The sequence below is a fragment of the Schistocerca piceifrons genome, chromosome 2 (assembly GCF_021461385.2).
Source record: "Schistocerca piceifrons isolate TAMUIC-IGC-003096 chromosome 2, iqSchPice1.1, whole genome shotgun sequence".
Taxonomy (NCBI): domain Eukaryota; kingdom Metazoa; phylum Arthropoda; class Insecta; order Orthoptera; family Acrididae; genus Schistocerca; species Schistocerca piceifrons.
Window position 1 is genome coordinate 925,234,427 of NC_060139.1, and position 21,504 is coordinate 925,255,930.

General features: G+C 43.8%; 1 protein-coding gene across 1 annotated transcript in view; it reads left to right on the forward strand.

Annotated features, from left to right (window-relative positions):
* The first annotated feature begins 761 nt into the window (after window positions 1-761).
* Window positions 762-21,504, forward strand: part of LOC124775994 (dehydrogenase/reductase SDR family member 11-like) — a 38,091-nt gene continuing 17,348 nt past the window's right edge. The window contains exons 1-4 of the mRNA XM_047250836.1: window positions 762-893; window positions 3,215-3,377; window positions 5,937-6,066; window positions 12,050-12,179. Coding sequence (XP_047106792.1) covers window positions 762-893; window positions 3,215-3,377; window positions 5,937-6,066; window positions 12,050-12,179 — 555 coding nt within the window. The remainder of the gene's footprint in view (window positions 894-3,214; window positions 3,378-5,936; window positions 6,067-12,049; window positions 12,180-21,504) is intronic.

Here is a 21,504-nt window from a genome sequence, read left to right on the forward strand (position 1 = left end):
TTGATGTGTTTTTTGTTTGCTTTTTTTTATCTTTTTTGAGGAAATTGAGTTTCCTAGCGGTTTATGTTAAATACGTATCTTTTTTTATTTTTACTACTACATCCCTCTGTTTTTCGAATAAAACCTGAATTAGACAGTGACAATTCAATTTTGCTATAATACTGCTTATTTTTAAGTAGCAGATAGGAGGATGACTACCTGGGTCAAAAATGTTCCATAGGTTACGCAGCCCTTTATATATCCACAATGACTTTCTAGACGGTTCACCACTTCCGGTTTCTAGAGGAATCTGGTAAGACGCTGATCACATACGTAAACAAAGCGATCGAAAAAAGGTAACTCCCAATAGGTATGCAAAACACTTAACGTACAGGTAACGCGGTAACTATCTTAACTGACCAAATGTACTAGGAAAACTACCGTAGTCTGCACGTACTTACGGTAGCATATGGTAGTTCTACGACTGTAGTCCTGTATCAAATAGGTCGTTTCGACTCAAGCTACACGACTGCGGTACGTTGTAAACAGTTATCGTTTACAGCCTCTACATCGCCGATGTCTTGACAAATGATGCGAGGAAAGAAGGGGAATCTTTATCGAACAGGAGTAAGATTAATGGGGAGGGGAGCGGATGTTGACAGGTGGTATCGCGACGGCCACGTAGATAAGGGCGATAACACAGCGACTGTCGGATATAAAAGACGTCACCGCTATTGCGTCTGCAGCGTGTGTTTGACAGCAGATACTCTGAGCGTCACACGATGGAGAGGTACACAGGTCGCGTTGCCCTGGTGACGGGCGCCAGCTCAGGTATTGGCGCTGCCATCGCACAGGCGCTGGTCAGGAAGGGACTCAAGGTCGTCGGACTCGCCCGCAGGGTCGACAGAGTCAAGGTAAACAGCCGCATTGTAGCTTCTGTCCTGCAAGCGACAGCAGAATAACGACTTAATGGCTATAGCGGGTGGCATATGCTGACAGCAATCAGTTTCCTGCATAGCGCTAAGCTAGTTAGTGAATTTTATCCGAATTGGATGGTACTGATCTCCGTGACTGTTCCTTTATAGGGTGTAGGAAAACTTCCGCAACCACTCACAATAAAAGATTATTTATTCGTCAAACAACCTGTTTCGGGCTTGTGTCCATCCTCAGGTGTTTATACTTTCATGTACATGTTAATATTGCTAGTGATCACTGTATAAATACAAAGAAAATTATTTGCTGGTGACTAAACAGATACAAGTGGAACAATTGTAAGTGGCAAGGCAACATTTGGCGAAAATATATATCTGTACTTACATAAAGATAAAGCAGCATTATTATAATTATGCTGTGGTGACAGGTTTACAAAACCGGAACATGCACGTGAAAATGATAAAAAAAAGGGCAACTGAGTGGCAAAACTGTCACCACAGCATAATCATAACAATGATGCTTCTTCTTTATTTAAGTACAGGTGTATTTTCGACAAATGCTGCCTTGCCACTTACAATTGTTCCACTTGCATCTGTTTAGTCACCAGCAAATAATTTTCTTTGTATTTATTCAGTGATCTCCAGCAATATAGACATGTACATGATTGTATAAACACCTGAGGATGGGCACAAGCGCGAAACCGGTTGTGTGACGAATAAATTATCTTTTATTGTGTGGCCGGCTGCTGTGGCCGAGCGGTTCTAGACGCTTCAATCCGTAACAGTGCTGCTGCTACGGTCGCAGGTTCGAATCCTGCCTCTGGCATGACTGTGTGTGATGTCCTTCGGTTAGTTAGGTTTAAGTAGTTCTAAGTCTATGGGACTGATGACCTCAGATGTCAAGTCCCATAGTGCTTAGAGCCATTTGAACCATTTTTTTTTTATTGTGACTGGTAGCGGACATTTTTCTACACCCTACTAGCTAGTTAGTGCCGTAAAGTACGATGTCACCCTTCAGTGCTCGCAATGTACACTCCATACCGTTTACATCGTAGGCAGAATGCTGTACGTTTGCCTGTAGTACCAGCACGCTTTAAATTAAAATAAATTTTTAATATACCACTTTTTTAAATTGGATAAAAAAGTATTAAATACTTTTTCCTAGCCCCATACAGACTCCTAACCCCATACAGATAGACCAGAAAATTCGGGATTGAGAATTTTTAACGAGGACAGTATGTGAAGGATTTAAAACGAAAAAGGAGGGGCGCAGGCAGCACATAATTAATGCATGAATAATTTACCTTCTCACTATTGGCTATAGCTATTAGGAATATGCACGGAGCAATGATAAATTTTTCACACTTTTTAGTTCAATTTAACGACATGGTGTTTTAAAAATTCGTTTTTATTTAATTTATTGATTTCGCACTTCTCCACCTTCAGACATCGGACTTAACATATTTGCGACGATAGTACAAGTCCTCCTGCAGTCTGGTGCAATTTCCTAGCGTTGCCCTTCCCCATACACGACAGCATCAACTGCGAACTGCCTCATGGAGCTTCCATTGTTACCCACCAGGTCAGTTAGTCACAAGGTGTTAGGGGTATAAGTGCAGCTATTTCTATTGGTGACTGAGGTCACTGTACTGAAAAACATTGCATAAGTAATTACTCCATGGCAGACTAATAATTATAGTTCCTAGGAGTACTATGTTTTTAGATTGGTCAGTACCTCAAAGTACATGTGGCAAAAGCAAGCAAATAATGCTTATTTTCCCCTGGGCAGCAAGTAAGGCGTTGTAGATGCATGGACGAAAAACGGTTAATCTATACTGACAGGAGTAGTCAATTTAATGATGCAATTACAACAGTGCAGAAAACACCAGTTAGTAAATGATGTGAGGTGTTTGCGGGAGGAATATTAGATCCAGAGAAAAAAGAACTAACACACTGAAGTGGGTAAATATTAAGATACCAATGTTCATAATATCTGCACTTATACCGATAACACCCTGTTCGTAGTGAACGTTAACGGCCCTAAAACACTCCACTAGGGGGCTTCGGAAGTTACTTTTACGTTTGATGGTTCAGTAAACGCTGGTCATCGTTTACATTTTAAGAACGCCACACTGTAATAACGACTGCTTGTTCAATAAACGCTCTTAGTTTAATATTTTTTCCTGTCACAACATCAGTCACTAATTTAGATCAATCTTCAATGGACTTAGATCAATCTGCAATGGAAACATACTGTACTCACGACGTCGTAATACTATGATCTCATCGCTTCGTCTGCACAGGCTCTTGAGCTCAAAGATGCCCCGGGCAAGCTGTACGCCCTTCAGGGCGACGTCAGCAGCGAGGAGAGCATCTTGTCCGCCTTCAAGTGGATCGAGGACAACTTGGGAGGCGTAGATATTCTCGTCAACAACGCTGGTGTCATCGGGGAATTGCCTCTAACAAGTGAGTTGAAATTATCTCTCCACTGCCCGATGAAACACCTGGTAAGGTAATGACGCTTCGTAGATATCATTCTTACTTAAGAAGATCGTTTGTCGTAGACAGAAATAGCGTATATCTTGCAGTTATCAGTATGAACTGTTGCCTGTTACAGATAAAGACTTTGGACAAGCGTCGAATTAATTACTGTGGGCTAGTATATCTGCCAGTCTGTGGTTTTTAGGCGGTTTCTCACGCTTGTTTAGAAAAATACTGCTGTGATCCCGAAATTCCGTATCATAGAATAAAGGATTTCACGATTCACGGACAGATGGCGCACACGACTTCCCTCCCTTTAGCTGTCGGCACGCGTGACGAGGCAGCTAATGTTGATGTGCACGCAGACGGTATATCAACGTGGCAAGTATATTCACGAAAACGGACGCGCGTAAAATTCCTGCGTTATTTCCATTAAAAGGCACATTTCCTGCCTTGTCCATAAGCTAGCCACGTTGTTCCGTCTGTGGCATGTACAAATATATTTCAATTTCCATCAGTATGTAAGAAAACAAAAAGGAAAAATACATGTTTCCTCAAGGCAGTGTTATAGGCCCTTTGCTGTTCCTTATTTATATAAACGATTTGGGGGACAATCTGAGCGGCCGTCTTTGGCTGTTTGCTGATGACACTGTCGTTTATAGACTAATAAAGTCATCAGAAGATCAAAACAGATTGCAAGCCGATTTAGAAAACATATCTGAATGGTGCGAAAATTGGCAGTTGACCCTAAATAACGAAAAGTGTGAGGTCATCCACATGAGTGCTAAAAGGAATTCGTTAAACTTCGGTTACACGGTAAATCAGTCTAAACTGAAAGTCGTAAATTCAACTAAATACCTAGATATTACAATTACGAAAAACTTAAATTGGAAGGAACACACAGGAAATGTTGTGGGGAAGGCAAACCAAAGATTGCGTTTTATTGGCAGGACCTTGGAAAATGTAACAGATCTACTAAGCAGACTGCCTACACTACGCTTGTCCGTCCTCTTTTAGAATATTGCTGCGCGGTTTGGGATCATTACCAGATAGGACTGACGGAGTACATCGAAAAAGTTCAAAGAAGAGCAGCACGTTTTGTATTATCGCGAAATATGGGAGAGAGTGTCACAGAAATGATACAGGATTTGGGCTGTACATCATTAACAGAAAGGCGTTTTTCGTTGCGACGGAATCTTCTCACGCAATTTCAGTCAGCATCTTTCTCCTCCGAATGCGAAAATATTTTGTTGACACCGCCCTACATAGGGAGAAATGATCACCATGATAAAATAAGGGAAATCAGAGCTCGTACGGAAAGATATAGGTGTTCGTTCTTTCCGCGTGCTATACGAGATTGGAATAATAGAGAATTATGAAGGTGGTTCGATGAACTCTCTGCCAGGCACTTAAATGTGATTTGCAGAGTATCCGTGTAGATGTAGATGTAGATGTCCAGTCAGTAATGGCATTAGTTTATAAAGTTCACCAAAGCGAACAAATTCACTCCTGGCAGAGATATTTACATAACATTTATTTTATGACCAAGTCCCGAAATCTTATAGAAAACATGAAGGTAAAAAAAAAAAGTATATAGAGGGACACGAACCCTCTACCATTTTACCTTATTTTCTATAGCGCGACCCATCAACTGACACAGCAACACTGAAATTTCGCAGTGTGCTACCTTGTTTTGTATGTTACGGTCATCTAGAGGCTATAATCGCTGAAATGTAACTAACGTTTGACTGTAATAAATCGTAACAAGAACGACACGTTTTTCATGAATGCTCAACGTGCCGTTGCCGCTTGACGATTATGGCATTATAAAAGGTCTTTAAAAAAAAAAAAAAAAAAAAAAAAAACAAATTGTACCAGTGAGGATTCGTTCTCGAGACATTCAACGTGCTAGTACTTAGAAACAGCATAATATATTCGTAAGGTGTAATGCATAACATAAAATCCAACGAATATGGACTGCGATCGAACACGACAAATACGATATGGCGTTCGCTTTCTGCTTGTGGCATAGTGAGTGTTCTTGCTTCCTGTTGTCTCTGTTTTACGTGGCACGTTGCACAGACATCGCACGTGTTTCACGTGGCAATGTGGCTCGTCAACGTGAAATAGCAGGAAGTGACATCACAAAACTGGTACAGCACCACGTCAGCGATAGCTAACTCGCTCCGTGTGACGACAACTTTAGGTTACCTTGACGACTGTGGCCTTAGGAAAGGCATCCGGTCAGAAAGTTAAATAACAGAATAAAGTCTGCCTACTTCTGAGAAAGCGGACCCCGTACAAGAGTGAATAATTGCTAGGGAAAAGAGAAGAATGTCATCAGCAAAATGCCGTCTGCTGCTGCGCTGTGTGACAACGTTTGTGCAGTAGGCTATATCACATAAAGTGCCACTAGTTTTCATTACACGCTAACGCCTACCACTTAGTTGCACGTCACAGATTTGTTTTTCATAGGTAATATATGCTAATTAGCGATAAGCCTGCATGCCACGAAAGACTAAAAATAGATATCTGTGTACATAGGTGCTAAGACAGCTGACTGGAAACGAATCCTGGACGTGGATGTTCTGGGGCTGTCCATCTGCACTAGGGAGGCATTCCAGAGCATGCTGAAGAGGGGCGTCGATGACGGGTTCATCATCCACATCAACAGGTCAGCATCTTCTTCAGTTGCATTATAACTGGAGCACAAAAAAAAAATCCCGTGCTAAACACTAATACTGGGTGGCTATAATTATAGTATAGCTACTCGCAGTTGTGCAGTGTGCGCTGTAATTATCTTGTGGCAACGAAACTTAGCACATATTCTGGCGCTGTACAGCACCTAGTCGACATCTCCGGTACTCTTATTGAACAAACTGTGTAAGCAGTTGTTAATAATATATCAGCGATACGCCTTTATCACATGTTTGACCTTTTCTACCCACTTCCGTTCCTTTCATTACCTAGGGAAACATTTTTATGCGTCTTTCTTGAATCCACAGCGCCAGATTTTGACCTGGTGGCCAAAATTGGAACTAATTTTTTTCCCGATTAAATCGGTTCCGCATTAACGCATTTGACTATCTAATATGTTTCGCTGCCATGCGATAATTACAGCCCACACTGGAACTCTTTGAGTAACTGTGCTTTAAATACAACCAACCGGTAGATTAAAAAGAGAAGGCCAGCTGATGCGGAAGTCAGAGTGAGATACAACATCAGTGATGATGTTAGTGGCGTTTACTTTCTATTTCCTTTCTAATGACCTCGTTGTCGACGGGACGTTAAACACTAATCTCCTCCTCCTACTACTTTTATTTAGTTTTCGCTTACATAGCAACATCACAGTGTAATTTAACAATATGACTTCATATATTTCACACAATTTGACATTTCCTATTGAGCAAAATATTTTATACTATAGTATATGTACCAGAGCAATGCTGGTAGCGCACTTGCCCTCGAAAGACAACGTTCCAACTTCGAGTCCCTTCCCGGCAAACAGTTTTAATCTGCGAGGAAGTTTCATATCAGCGCACGCTCCGCTGCAGAGTGAAAAACTGATTCTGGAAATATCCCACAGGCTGTGGCTAAGCCATTTCTCCGCAACATACTTTCTTCCAGGACTTTTAGTGCCACAAGTTTCACAGGAGAACTTATGTGAAATTTGAAAGGTACGAGATGAAGTACTGGAGAAAGTAAAGCTGTGAATACGGGTCGTGAGTCGTGTTCGGGTAGATCGGTTCGTAGAGCACAAGCACGAGAAAGGCAAAGGTCCCGAGTTCGAGGCTCGCTCCAGCATACCGTTTTAATCTGTTACGAAGTTCCATATCAACACACACCCCAGTGCACAGTGAAAAATTCATTTTGGTAATCAGTTGGTAGAGCACTTGCCCGCGAAAGGCAAAGGTCCCGAGTTCGAGTCTCGGTCCGGCACACAGTTTTAATCTTCCAGAAAAGTTTCCATCTTAACACTTGCCCCTAAGTCATAGGCAGCTGGGGATCTTCCATGTAGGCTGTATCTTCTGGAGCAGACAGCACGACTGCGCGGGGTAGCCGCGCGGTTTGAGGCGTCTTGTCACGTCCGTGTGGCTCCTCCCGTCGGTGGTTCGAGTCCTCCCTCGGGCATGGGTGTGTTTGTCGTCCATAGCGAAAGTTAGTTTAAGTGAGATTAAGTAGTGTGTAGGCTTATGGACCGAAGACCTCAGCAGTTTGGTCCCATAAGACCTTACCACAAATTCGCAAACACAGCACAAATAAAAGGAAAATGTGACTCGGAAGGGATCTGTCTTTCTTGATTATATTAAAAGCGCTCAACGCTCCTTCAGATGTCACGTCTTCAGTTACGACTCAGAGAAAGTGATGTGCTATGTGGCACCTAGAGTGCGCCACAGTACACATGCTGGAACATTATTCGCTCTTTTTCGCGAAATGTGAGAGACAGTTTTCTCTAGTCGGTATCTCTACAAGTACTATTCGATTCTGCTCCCGTCAGATGTGACCGATATGTCAGCTCCGTTTGCTCCGAGTGAGCTCCGATTGGTTGTAGCTTCCTACGTAGTGCCTGAGATAATCCGAACGAGTGGAATACGCCGAACTAGATCGCTGGTTAGCGAATCCGCTCAGCAGCTCTAGGTGGTACACGGTACTTCCCTCCGAAAGGCAAATGGCAATTATAGGAATAGAATCCGGCCAAAGAAAACTCTGCTGACACGATATTTCGCCATTGCCGGAACAGGTGCCGGAAAAAATGTAACTATTATGCATAAATAGGCGGACAGACCTAATACTGTATAATTAAATTATTGCAGAATAAATTACAGATAATTATTGGTATCAAGTAATTTCGCTCCGATACTGCTACTCTTTTACTTGGTATTTTTCAACTCACACTTTTACTCTTATCAGTATTTTAAAGCACGTATCGTATCGAATGATCCTAGTACTGATTTATTTAACCATAATCCTACTTCTGTATCCGAGGACGCTAACGCATGCCTGTGCGGTAACACTCGACTAGAAGATAAGCCGGTTCGAATCCTACTGGTGGATAAAATCTTTACTGTCAGTATTTAGTCGGCAAGGGGAGAAGAGATTGTGGTATAAAGTCTCTGACCACACCTTTCCGTCAATGTCCAGGATTAAATTCGAAACTTCTTCACAGTGTATCACGATGTGAGGGCTTGTGGATCTGTGGACGATGAGTGGAGCAAGCTACACTATGTGATCAAAAGTATCCGGACACCTGGCTAAAAATTACTTACAAGTTCGTGGCGCCCTCCATCGGTAATTCTGCAATTCAATACGGCGTTGCCGCATCTTTAACCTTGATGACAGCTTCTACTCTCGCAGGCATACTTTCAATCAGGTGCTGGAAGTTTTCTTGGGGAATGGCAGCCCATTTTCCACGGAGTACTGCACTGACGAGAGGTATCGATGTCGGTCGGTGACGCCTGGCACGAAGTCGGCTTTCCAAAGCATCCCAAAGGTGTTCTACAGGATTCAGGTCAGGACTCTGTGCAGGCCAGTCCATTACAGGGATGTTATTGTTGCGTAACCACTCCGCCACAGGCCGTGCATCATGAACAGGTGCTCGATCGCGTTGAAAGATGCAATCGCCATCCCCGAATTGCTCTTCAACAGTGTTGTTTGGCGAATAGCTGGAAAACGTTACTTGTCATCATACACTGAAGTGCCAAAGACTTTGGTATAGGCAAGCGTATTGAAATACAGAGATACGTAAACAGGGAGAATACACTCTGCGGTCGGCAACCCCGTTGTTAGATCGGTTACTGCTGCTGCAATGGCAGGTTATCAATATCTAAGTGAGTTTGAACGTGGTGTTATAGTCGGCGCAGGAGCGATGGGACTGAGCATCTCCGAAGTAGAGATGAACTTAGGATTTTCCCGTACGACCATTTCACGAGTGTACCGTGAACATCAGGAGTCAGGTAAAACATCAAATCTCCGACATATCTGGGATGCCCTGCAGCGTGCTGTTCAGAAGAGATCTGCACCCCCTCGTACTCTTACGTATTTATGGACAGCCTTGCAGGATTCATGGTGTCAGTTCCCTCCATCACTACAGACATTAATTGAGTCTGTGTCACATCGTATTGCGGCATTTCTGCGTGCTCGCGGGGGCCCTACACGATATTAGGCAGGTGTACAAATTTCTTTGGCTCTTCAGTGTGTGTAGTGCTAACAGTGAAGTACAGAGGAGGTGGTGTTACGGCATTGGTGCTTTTGTAGCGGTTAGGGTGGATCCCCTTACCGCACTTAGAAAAACGCTAAATTTAATGTGGAAGGATATTAAGATATTTTATAGCATTTTATACTGTGTATAGCGTACAGTGGAGGAACTGTTCGGTCCTGATGATTCTTTGTGTCAGTATGACAACGCACCCTGTCATAAAGTACGTTTGTGAGATAATGGTTTGTCAACAATAACATTTATGGAAAGGACTGACCTGCCCAGAGTCCGCATCAGAACCTAATAGAACGCCTTAGAGATGACTTAGAACATCGACTACACTGCACACCCCAGCGTCCAACGTGGATACCCTCTCTGGTTTTGACTCTTGAGGACGAATGGGATTTGTTTTCCTTTATTGTATTTCAATTCCCCATCGAGGCAGGCTGGCAGCAGCATATGCGCTGATCTTCAGCCGAAAGACATAGAACAAACAATAGAAATTTAAAAATAACAAAGGAGAAAACATGGTGAACATAGATACAAAAAAAGGGGAAAATCAAGGAAGACAATAGGCAAAAAATGGGCGACTGTAAAATGGAGATAAAAACTGTAAAATAGTAGCGCACACGAAAAACCACACACTGGGACAATTAAAAGAACACAAGGACCAGTATGACTGGAGCATAAAAGTATTGACGGATGGCGTAGCACATAACAAACACTGACAGTAATACTAAGTACAAGGCCAGTACACAATTACATCACACCTCTTGACGCACAGTAGAAACAGCACTAATCACAACACTGATGTGGTACACTGACGATGATCAAAATGGAGGATCTGCCATACGCAAGGAGATGAGGGAGAAGGGAAGAAGGGAGGGAAGGGTAGAGAGGGGGGCAGATGGGCGGGGGGCGCACCAAAGAGAGCCAGGTAGGGAGGGACATGGGAGGGAAAGAGGCAAGGATGGGGTGCAGGATCTCCAGGGGGGGGGAGGAGGAAAGGGAGAAGGAGAGGAGAGTAAAAAAGGGGGCCCTGTGGAGGGGGGCAACAAGGCCAGGTTATATTTGGAAAGAAGGGTATATGTCAAGGCGAAGTTCATCATCTCAGAGGGGGAGGCGCTGGAAATTGCCCTGATGAAGGAGATGGAGAGTGTGGAGGTGGAGAGAGGATAGAGGATAGAGGCACGGCAATGGGTGGGGGATGGAGAGGAAGGAGGAAACCAGGGGGTGGGAGGGATCAAACCTGCGGACAAAAAGCGGGTGGGTGCAGAGATCTAAGCAACGCTGGCATAACAGAGGATAGGACGGATGAGGGATTTGTTGGTGTGAGGGATGGTGGAAGGATGCAACCCCCATGTCCGGCCAGACAGGAGTTTCAGGAGGTGGGAATGGGCTTTCTGCTGGAGGGTCTGGAGGTGAGGGGTCCAGGTGAGGTGATGGTCAAGGGTGAGGTCAAGGTATCTCAGGGTGGGGGTGAGTTGGATGGGATGACCATAAATGGTGAAGTAGAAATCATGGAGACGGAAAGAGTGGGTGGTGCGGCCTATGATGATTGCCTGGGTTTTGGAGGGGTTGAGACGGAGGAACCACTGGTTACATGGAGGGTGCGTTGGGACCGTTGAAGGGTAGGATAGAGAGCCAGGAAGGCGGTGTCATCAGCATACTGGAGAAGGTGGACAGGTGAGGGTGGCTTGGGCATATCAGCTGTATACAAGAGATAAAGGAGAGGGGAGAGGACAGAGCCCTGGGGGACACCAGCAGTGGGATACAAGATAAGGGAGTTGGTGTTGTGGAGGGTGACATAGGAAGGATGGTGCGAGGAAGGAAGCGACCAGATGGACAAAATTGATAGGCAGGGCGTAGTTTTAGAGTTTAAAGAGGAGACTGGGATGCCATTCATGGTCATAGGCATTTTGGAGGTCGAGAGAAACAAAAATGGCGGAGCGACGGAAGTTGAGCTGGAGGGAGAGAAGGTGAACGAGGTTAAGGAGTTCGTCTTCAGTGGAGAAGGAGGGTCGGAAGCCACACTGGATAAGGGGGAGGAGGTGGTGATGATTAAGGTGCTGATGGATACGGCCGGAGAGGATAGATTCGAAGACCTTACTGAAGATGGAGGTGAGGCAGATGGGATGATAGGAAGAGGTGGCAGAAGGAGGTTTGTTGGGTTTGAGGAATACAAGGATGCGGGAAGTCTTCCACAGGTCAGGGTAGAAGCACGAATGGGATGCCATTCCTCCATAGACATTCAGACACCTCATTGAAAGTGTTCTGAGCTGAGTTCAAGAAGAGAGGACACAAGCTATATAAATCTCCTCAAATAGGTGTCCGGACACTTTTTATTATATAATGGAGAAGTATATTATGGAAAAGTAAACTGAGGGAACTGTGCATTCGCCTCCATTGAGTAATTTTGAGGTAGTGAGTGAATGTTTGAAGCACGTCTCTTTGGTTACAGTGTGTTGGGCCACATACCGCCTGGCGGCTCCGATATAGCGATGTACGGCGCAGCCAAGCATGCTGTCACGGCCCTGCTAGAGGGACTGAGGAAGGACCTCGTCGCCAGGAAGAGCAAAATACGGTGTGGGGTAAGTTCTCAGAAAAATCTCACCACTATCTGGAGTATAGAGTCTATTAGAGTCAATGCTCATTAAAACTGTTGGATGGCTGTAGCAATTTTTGGTCAGTAACCCATAAATGTTTTTCGGCCGATGGAGGTGTCACGGCATGTCAGGGGTCAACATTTCCATGAGATTCCTTCTAGCGTCAATGATCCATCGGCCATGAAGTATTTATGGGCTATTTATAATGACTAGAGACCGGAAAATTAATATGCGTATTCACTGGAATGATCTTTCCAGTTAAAAGCAATGTGCTCGCTAGTGATCTCTGCCATTACATGCCATATATTGAGCCACAAGTACTTTGTTCTGAAAATGCCTTCCTGCTGCGACAGGTTCCAATTGCTTTCACCTGTCGCAGCTTGAAGCACTTGGCACATTTGTCCATAAAGCTCACATTTCGGAGAAGAATGAAGCCTAGATAGCGCCATCTGATATTTTCTCCAGTAAAGGTACACAGAGCTCTAACTTAATCGTGTTACCAGCAAATAATGGGCCAATCATGACACGAGTGTGAATACGGAGGAAGAGCCGAAATCAATTTCATATTCGTCCTGTATAGCCGATTTGTTAGCTAAAGCCAGCTGCTGTAGTTCTTAGGTAGGCGTGTCTGTGGGAACTAGCCGCAAGACTTGATTTTCGCTACGTGCTACGAAAAGCGTAAATGCAAGGGTACACAGCGAAACACATGTACGTTATTCATAATGAATTTCTTTAATTACGCCTCTCGCTGACAAAAGTTCTGTCGCTGTTGATGTTTGTAAAGCATGTGTCGTGTTTGCAGTGGGCTTGTTGCTAAGCGTCTTGTGATGTGAATATGTTTTATACTGTTTTTTTTTCTCATCAAGATATTCTTTTTGTGTTTTGTATGTGATGAATATTCTAATCGGATCCAGTTGCTTACGCACTTCTCATTATTTTCCTCGTTTTTAAAAAAATCTTTCTCAACATTGACGAATTCCTCTCGGAAAAAGAGTCAAGTAATATATTCTCTCCGGGCGACATTTCGAATAGATTCTTACAAGTACTCTTCTGGCAAGGTGTCTGGGTCCTGTAGTAAGCTGTTGTTTGTTCGTTTACACGACCCAGAAGACGCAATTAACAGTACCTAGACATTTTTTAAAAGGTCATCTTTCAGAGTCGCTTAGTGTTGCCGATGAATACATCTTTCTTAACTAGCGGTTTCGATCATTTTCAGGTATAATAAAACTATTTACAATAACCTGTATCAGCCTTGCCAAAGTAGTGTCAAACTGATGATGCAAAGTATACTTGAGCATGAGAGTGTACTAAAATTAATTATATATGGTTCAAATGGCTCTGAGCACTATGGGACTTAACATCTATGGTCATCAGTCCCCTAGAACTTAGAACTACTTAAACCTAACTAACCTAAGGACATCACACAACATCCAGTCATCACGAGGCAGAGAAAATCCCTGACCCCGCCGGGAATCGAACCCGGGATTAATTATATACATCAATGCATTTTACTGTTGACCGTATAATGCATTTTATCGTTGACGGCAATGAGTCAGGGTGGTTTTTATCGTACTCAACGCTACAGTACGCCTTTAGCGTAGCGGTTGTTGTAAACATGATCATATGATCGAAACCAGTAGTCAGTAAAGATTCATCAGCAGCTGTTGGCGGTTTTGGAAGACGATTTTTTTGAAATGCTTACAAACTGTGGGTCACCACCTGCACAAAGTATTTTAGGACTCAGACGCTTCGACAGGAGAAGCTAGAAACTTGTCGAAACGTCTTTCCGGAACGAATACATTAGCAGTTGATTTTCCGATATTTCATCAGAGCAATCCGTCGACAAAACTTTCATTCTTCCTGAACGCCGAATCCGCAAAACACAGTGTAGGAAACAGGGACACAAGAGCAAATTGAGAAGAAGAAGAAAAATCACAATTTTTGGCACCCAATAATCAGCAGAAGACATGCAAGTCATTGATCTGGAGGAACAATAACTGTTGTGCCGGATGAAATTGTACTCGTTGATACAACGGTAAGTTCTTTTGTTTGCTCCGGGAGGAGACTGGGTGGAGACTGTAACACATAAAACATTAGTTCAGTTTATTATAACACAGATAAGAAGAATGATTTAGCTGGGTAGAGTCAATTTCCACCAAAATGTCATGAGTATTCGCAACTGTCTGTGAACAGCGACGTATCACTTGATACACACAAATAACAGGTCTCTCTCTCTCAGCACTATTAACAAAACTTTCACGTAGAGTCCCACCAATACGTGGATCACACAGCTTGCGTACTAGAAGTTGATGGCGGACAAAATGTGTTCAGCGAGCCGCTAATGGAATATGACACTTGGTTCACTGCTCGTAATTCAACATTATTATTCCTTCATTTAAATACACTTAAATGATCACATATAGACTAACTATATCTGTATAAAAGATTTCTTGATCAAAACGACAACTTACTTACAAATACCAAAAGCCACAAGGCGCCCACTAGTAGAAATCTGGAAAGAGCACCCACCGACTGGCGAAAGTAACAGCGTACCTTCTAGCCAAAACTCCTGCCTTGCTGTGACCTGTTAAAGATGTTCTGGGCTTTTGCAGGCAAATGTTTACTGCATTTTTTGCAAATCTTTCCGCAACGGCACAGTCGAACAGTGGCGCAACAAGGCTGATGTCACACAGAGCTATTACAGTATAACAATTAGCAGAACATTAAATCACCGAACATGTGTAACTTCAGATTTTTGACAGTATAACAAATGGAATCAGAGATTTCTAGTTTAGCACCGCAAATAAATGTGCCTCAGACACAATACGAACCCTAGAGTAGCCCTGGTAGATGATTGCTGGGCTCTTATTACGACACTTGAGAGTTTTCTCCTTGGCTGCTGGTGGGCAACATGGCACCGGTTACGGGAAGGCGCTCTCGCAGGAAAATGTACACTGTGCACATTAATAGGACCACGAGTCAAAAGCAGACGTGCAGGAAGAGTCAGTGAGGTGCACCAGGCCTCTTGGTTGAGGATCTGTGGTGCATGCAGTCAGAGTCAGTGACGTTCTGGAAGATACGGTCAATGATGATGAGCCATGCCGACTCCAGCGTGGTGGCCAGCTGCACCAGGCCTCTTGGTTGAGGATCCGTGGTGCATACAGTCCGATAAAGGTGGTCCCACATATTCCCGTCTGGATCAAAATCTGGGGAGTTTGGTGGCTGGGGGAGTACGGTAAACTCATCCTGGTGCTCTTCGAACCACGCATGTGCGTCGTGTGAAACGTTGCGTTGTCCTGCTGGTGGGTGCCATCAAGGCAAGGAAAAAAAAATTGCATGTAATTATGGACATGGTCCCCGAGGATAGATGCAGAATAGTGTTGATCCAATGTGCCTTCCATAATTACGAGATCAATCAGGGAATGCTACGAAAACATTCCCCCAGACCGTAACGCTCTTCCTCCGGCCTGGATCCTTCTGATGATTGTTTCAGGACATTTGCTCTGTGACGTTTCACACCGTAGACGACAACAGCCACTTGTCTGGCGGAACATAAAACGTCATTCGTCTGAAAAGGCCATCTGTAGCCAATCAGTGGACGTCCGGTTGCAATACTGGCGTTCAAATTCCAGCCTTCGTCGCCGATAAACAGTTATCAGCATGTGTATATATATATATATATATATATATGTGTGTGTGTGTGTGTGTGTGTGTGTGTGTGTGTTTGGGGTCTACGAGGGTTCAACGATCCTCTTACACATCGATGCATGAACTAGGCGTCTGCTGCAAAAGTCGCTGATCGATCGTTGAGGAGATGCTGGTGATAATCCCTTGGTTTTACCTAGGCGGTCAGTTGCTCAACAGTTGTTTTCGCACGAACACATCTCCGCAGCCGTTGTTCACGCCTGTTGTCTACGGCGCACGTCGCACCGTAGTTGTATCGGCGCCGATTTTGGATAGCGTTATTTTGCCACCACAGTATATGAGTATTTTAACCATAGCGGCATACCAACAGTTTACAAACTTAGCCGCTTTGGCAGTCCTTCCGCCCCGACCTAGAAGCCAATGATCATGTCCTTTTGGATGCCAAATAAATTTCTCCGTCTCCACATTACGACAACGACTGCACTGTTTTCTGCGTACCCCGACGGGCTTTCTACAGGGTGATTCAGCAGTCCCTTCCGATTCTTTTTATGCAACTGGCAATGCCTTCAAATACCATGTGCATGATTTTCACAATCTCTACCTCGCTACATGCAAACTATTGGTCCTACATAAAAATTGAGCAAGACCTTTCTGTAGGAAATTTATTGTAGTTAAATTCTGCACTGGGATATGTTTTCGGTAGAGATGTAGTTCTTGAATTATTCAAGAAAAACGAACAAAAGTAAACTTCAAATATGTGTTTCTGAATAGCTCGAAAACCTCGGTCTACAGCGGAAACGTATCCCAGTACAAAATTTAACTAGACTAAACTCCTTACAAAAGGGGCTTATTCATTTTTTCTGTTGTACTGACTGTTTGCACGCTACCAGCGAAAGAATATGAAAATCGCGTGATTGGTTTTTGAAAGCATTGCCGGTTGCACAAAACCCTTCGGTAGCGGCAGTGAATTACCCTGTATACCTTGCTAGTGCTGCCAACTGCCGTATCTGAGTCGTTACTAGCTTTTGATGTGTACTACTCACCCTCTTTGAAAGAACACTCAGGTCACTTTGGATCGCCGTAGATGGCATAGAATTGGCACCAAGAGTTCATGTGAACCTCCAATGGCAACGGAAGTTCGGCAATGAAGTGATGTGCCAGCCGATTGCATGGAATCAGCGAACGAAGATGGGTCGACCTGAAGAAATGGCAGAATGGCAGATAGGAGCCATCATGTTCGATGTATCCGTGACAACAATATGAACGAAGGTGCTAAGTTTCTTCATCTATCAACTTGGACAATACAACGTGTTTAGTTTCAAGCCCGACAGGTACTGCTGCGATCAGTAAATGCAGGTCCACCTCCACCAGCATCTGGGCAACCTTTTTGAGGGAAACTCTATGCTATAGACGCGTGGCGTCGAGTATTTCGCGAAAGTCCATTCATTATTCATTGCAGCAGCTGAAGCTATGTGTCTTCAATACGTATTCAATAGAGCAAACAAAGCAGAAATTGGATAGTAGGTAACTGGGAGGGGGAGGCATGTAGAGTGGTTCGACGAGCTATTATCTTGCATCTTTTGAAATGATTCAAGGCGTCGAGTGCACCGACCTGCCGAAAAGCAAAGGTGGAATCAGTTTATCGATATCCTCAATGGCCATGAAATCTACATTCCTGTCCATACCTGACCTTACAAAGATACCACTCTTAATGCTTTATTGCTTCGCCAATCCTCTTGAGGTGTACCACTGTTGAAGTCCTTGGTCCAGCTAGGGATGATCTTGTACCAGTCCTTCTACAAATCTCATACCCTATACCAAATCAGACGTATATCAACTTATTTATCCACCACGACAAATCCAGAACTATTCCCTCACTGACTAGGATGTCTAATGCGTCCGCACCCACACCAGATCAAAGGGCCAAGATTCCAGTCTTCAGGCCGGCCGGTGTGGCCGAGCGGTTCTTGGCGCTACAGTCTGGAACCGCGCGACCGCTACGTTCGCAGGTTCGAATCCTGCCTCGGGCATGGATGTATGTGATGTCATTAGGTTAGTTAGGTTTAAGTAGTTCTAAGTTCTAGGGGACTGATGACCTCAGAAGTTAAGCCCCATAGTGCTCAGAGCCATTTGAACCAATTCAATCTTCAAAATACTGTCAACATCCAGCGTGAGGCTGATTACTTACAACACATCATCACAAGTGCAATTATCATTCATATCCCTATCTTATCTAATTGCTATGACCATCCCAGCCTCTCAGATGTTCTTGACCTTCTCCAAGCATTTCACCATCTCTACAAGTAAGTCCTTCTTACTTATGGCAGAGATGCTCTCACATCCCACCAACAACTCCAGCGATATGTTCGCAGTTACTTACAACCCGAAGAGCGTCGTGAGTGGCAGATATCATGCACCAAATTAAATTAAATGTCTATAAACTCTACAAAATACTGAAAAGCATTCAATATGCCTTCAGAGAAAACATTGTACACAACAATAAGCCCATCCTTCATAACCTCACCAAAGTCAACCACTTCGCATCCTATTTCTAAAATAATACCTTCACCGTCACATTTGACCCAGACGTGGATAATTCCATGAATCTATGTGTTTATGAACGTAGTAACTTAGACATCCCACCAGTTGCAACAACTTGCAGTTCTTACTCAGCGCTTCACGAACACAGCTAAGACAGCAGTGACAGCTGAAGGTATAAAAACTCTTGCAATACGCCGACGATACCACCTACCAATTACCCATGACACCATCCAACCATTTTTCTCCCTCTGACATTTGTATCTCCACGTCGAGTGGTGTCATATGTGGTAACTTCAAGCAAATCCACACAAAAACTGTCACCAACTTTGGTCAAATTACTCGTCGAATCGATCGAACGGATTTCCATTTCATCATCTTTCAGTTACTCTCACCAACACAGTAAAGTATTTAGCATTAACCTTTGACAGGAAAATTATATGGATTAAACTCGTGCTCATCTTCCAACACAAATACGTACTGCAAGGAACACTCAAACAAATTAAAATATATTGAGCTGTTAACAATATATTGAGCTGTTGAAATGCCGGTAAAATTGATTGAGAGTCCAACCTTCCCCGTTAGCTGTTTTATTGCACTCGCTCAGAGACCAGTAGGACCGCTTTCGTACCATGGAAGTACCTCCGCAGGTGTGCTTATGCCTAAAAAAATTTGTACAAAACTTAATAAGAACCGTACTACTGACTTATTAAGTTCGAATTCTTAATACTAAAAATTAAAAACATGGCACGCAAATTAATAAGAAAAGGCATGTGCCGCTGTCATAAAATTACTTACAAGGTCTAATGCCCCTTGTTAATTAAGTGACTTAATGCGTGTTCCAAGGCGCAATGAGAAACACTGCTGACGCATCCATTAAGGAGAGTCAAACTTAATAAAGCCAGTTGTTACTGATAATTTTCTTTGGGAGGCGCCATGAATCCCTAAAATAAAAGCGTTGTAAAAGTAATGGTGAGGAAGGTCCAACAGCAGCTCTAGGTAGACTTAAATGAAAGAATAATTTAAACAATAATGTCGGACTCACATGTGGTAACGTGAAACCGTCTAGACCAGTGTCTACCGCTCTCATATTTGACAACACCAATACATACCATCAGAAATTATAGGTGCGTTCGTTAATTGAAAGTCTATGTGAGGCGATATTTCAAACCGTCCCAAATAATACGGAGGAAACAGGAGTTAAGAAGGTGCTTACCAGAAAGAGCTGTTCAAAATGGTTGAAATGGCTCTAAGCACTATGGGACTTAACACTGAGGTCATCAGTCCCCTAGACTCAGAACTACTTAAACCTAACTACCCTAAGCACATCACACAGATCCATGCCCGAAGCAGAATTCGAACCTGCGACCGTAACAGGCGACCGCCCGTTGTGGCCGAGCGGTTCTAGGCACTTCAGTTTGAAACCGCGCGACAGCTACGGTCGCAGGTTCGAATCCAGCCTCGGATATGGATGTGTGTGATGTCCTTAGGTTAGTTAGGTTTAAGTAGTTCTGAGTTCTAAGGGACTGCTGACCTCAGATGTTAAGTCCCACAGTGCTCAGAGCCATTTGAACCATCTGATCGTAGAAGGCGCGCGGTTCCAGATTGAAGCGCCTAGACCCGCTCGGCCACAGCGGCCGGCCCAATAATCTTCACATTGTGAGCTACACACTTAAATTTTATATATTAAATTAGTGAATTTACTCATGGCACTTTTGTTGCCATAGTCTGAAGTCACTTTCAGAACTCAAATTAATCATCAAATTAACTAATTTAGTACGATTGCATTCTAAATTGCTGGTGTATCCATGCATCATCACAATAAAATAAAAACAGTGAATAGCTGTGGGAGTATGAACGAGAACTGTGGCGTTTTTAAGTTTACGAAAACAAAGACAAGTTATATTCATCCTTTTACAACTAGACTCGAACTGACAAATCTTTCAGAAAAATGACAAACATAAATCAAAAATAGAATGGTGTTTGATTCGCAAAGCATTCAGTGTGGTGAAAACTATACAAGTTCTCCCCCAAATTAATCCCTCTTACAGCGCAATCATACCCCATTTACAAGAATCCACAGAGAGACCAAATTACATTCAGATGGAACCAACTGTGACCGGCTACACTACAAACTATGGATCACGGAGAACAGAGGGTTGTGAGTATCTTTTAACAACATTACGCCTGTGCAGCAATACTTTACTCTCTCACCTTGGTTCATACAGAATCAGAAAACGGTATACTGTAGATGAGGGATGGATCGCAGAGGCAGCTGTAACGCTCTGATACATCCATGAAAACTTGTAAACTACAAGTACTTGCGTTCTGATTATTAAAGTGCGGGAAACTCCCCTATCAGAGCCCTGAAATCCCAGCACATTTCAGTGTGAGGTGCACCCGTTCGCTGGTCTGGCGAGCTAGTTTGACTCACAGGCACGATGGCCTGTCAAACGTCAGACAGCCGACTCAGTACGAATAAGTTCACCCTTGTGACACATAATATGTCTGAGATGTTATGCCGTTCCACCGTCCGTGCAGTTGTAAACTGCCACTGGCTCTTAGTCCACCACAAGTTGCATTCAAAAATAGTTCAAATGTCTCTGAGCACTATGGGACTTAACGTCTGAGGTCATCAGTCCCCTAGAACTTAGAACTACTTAAACCTTACTAACCTAAGGACATCACACACACCCATGCCCGAGGCAGGATTCGAACCTGCGACCGTAGCACTCGCGTGGTTCCGGACTGAAGCGCCTAGAACCGCTCGGCCACCGCGGCCGGCCAAGTTGCATACCCCACTAAGGAATGACCTAAAGTTTTCCACCTGGGGTGGACCAGTAGCCGATGGAGGCAAAGAATCACGGTCACTTTCCACGATGCCTTGAACAGGAGTCAAAATAGAAAACGCCCGCCTCCGTGTTGTACAAGCCAGTCAAACTATCCTCGACTCATTGAATCTCTACACTTGACTGCTCTGATTGCCTGGTAGCCAATCCAGCACAGCACTAGAACAGCCTAGAACCGCTCGGCCACAGCGGCCGGTAAAGTGCTGTTATACCTATTTGTGCAGAATGAACATCCATGCTGCATAGTAGTAAGGCCGTCAAAATTGGCTTTCGGGTTT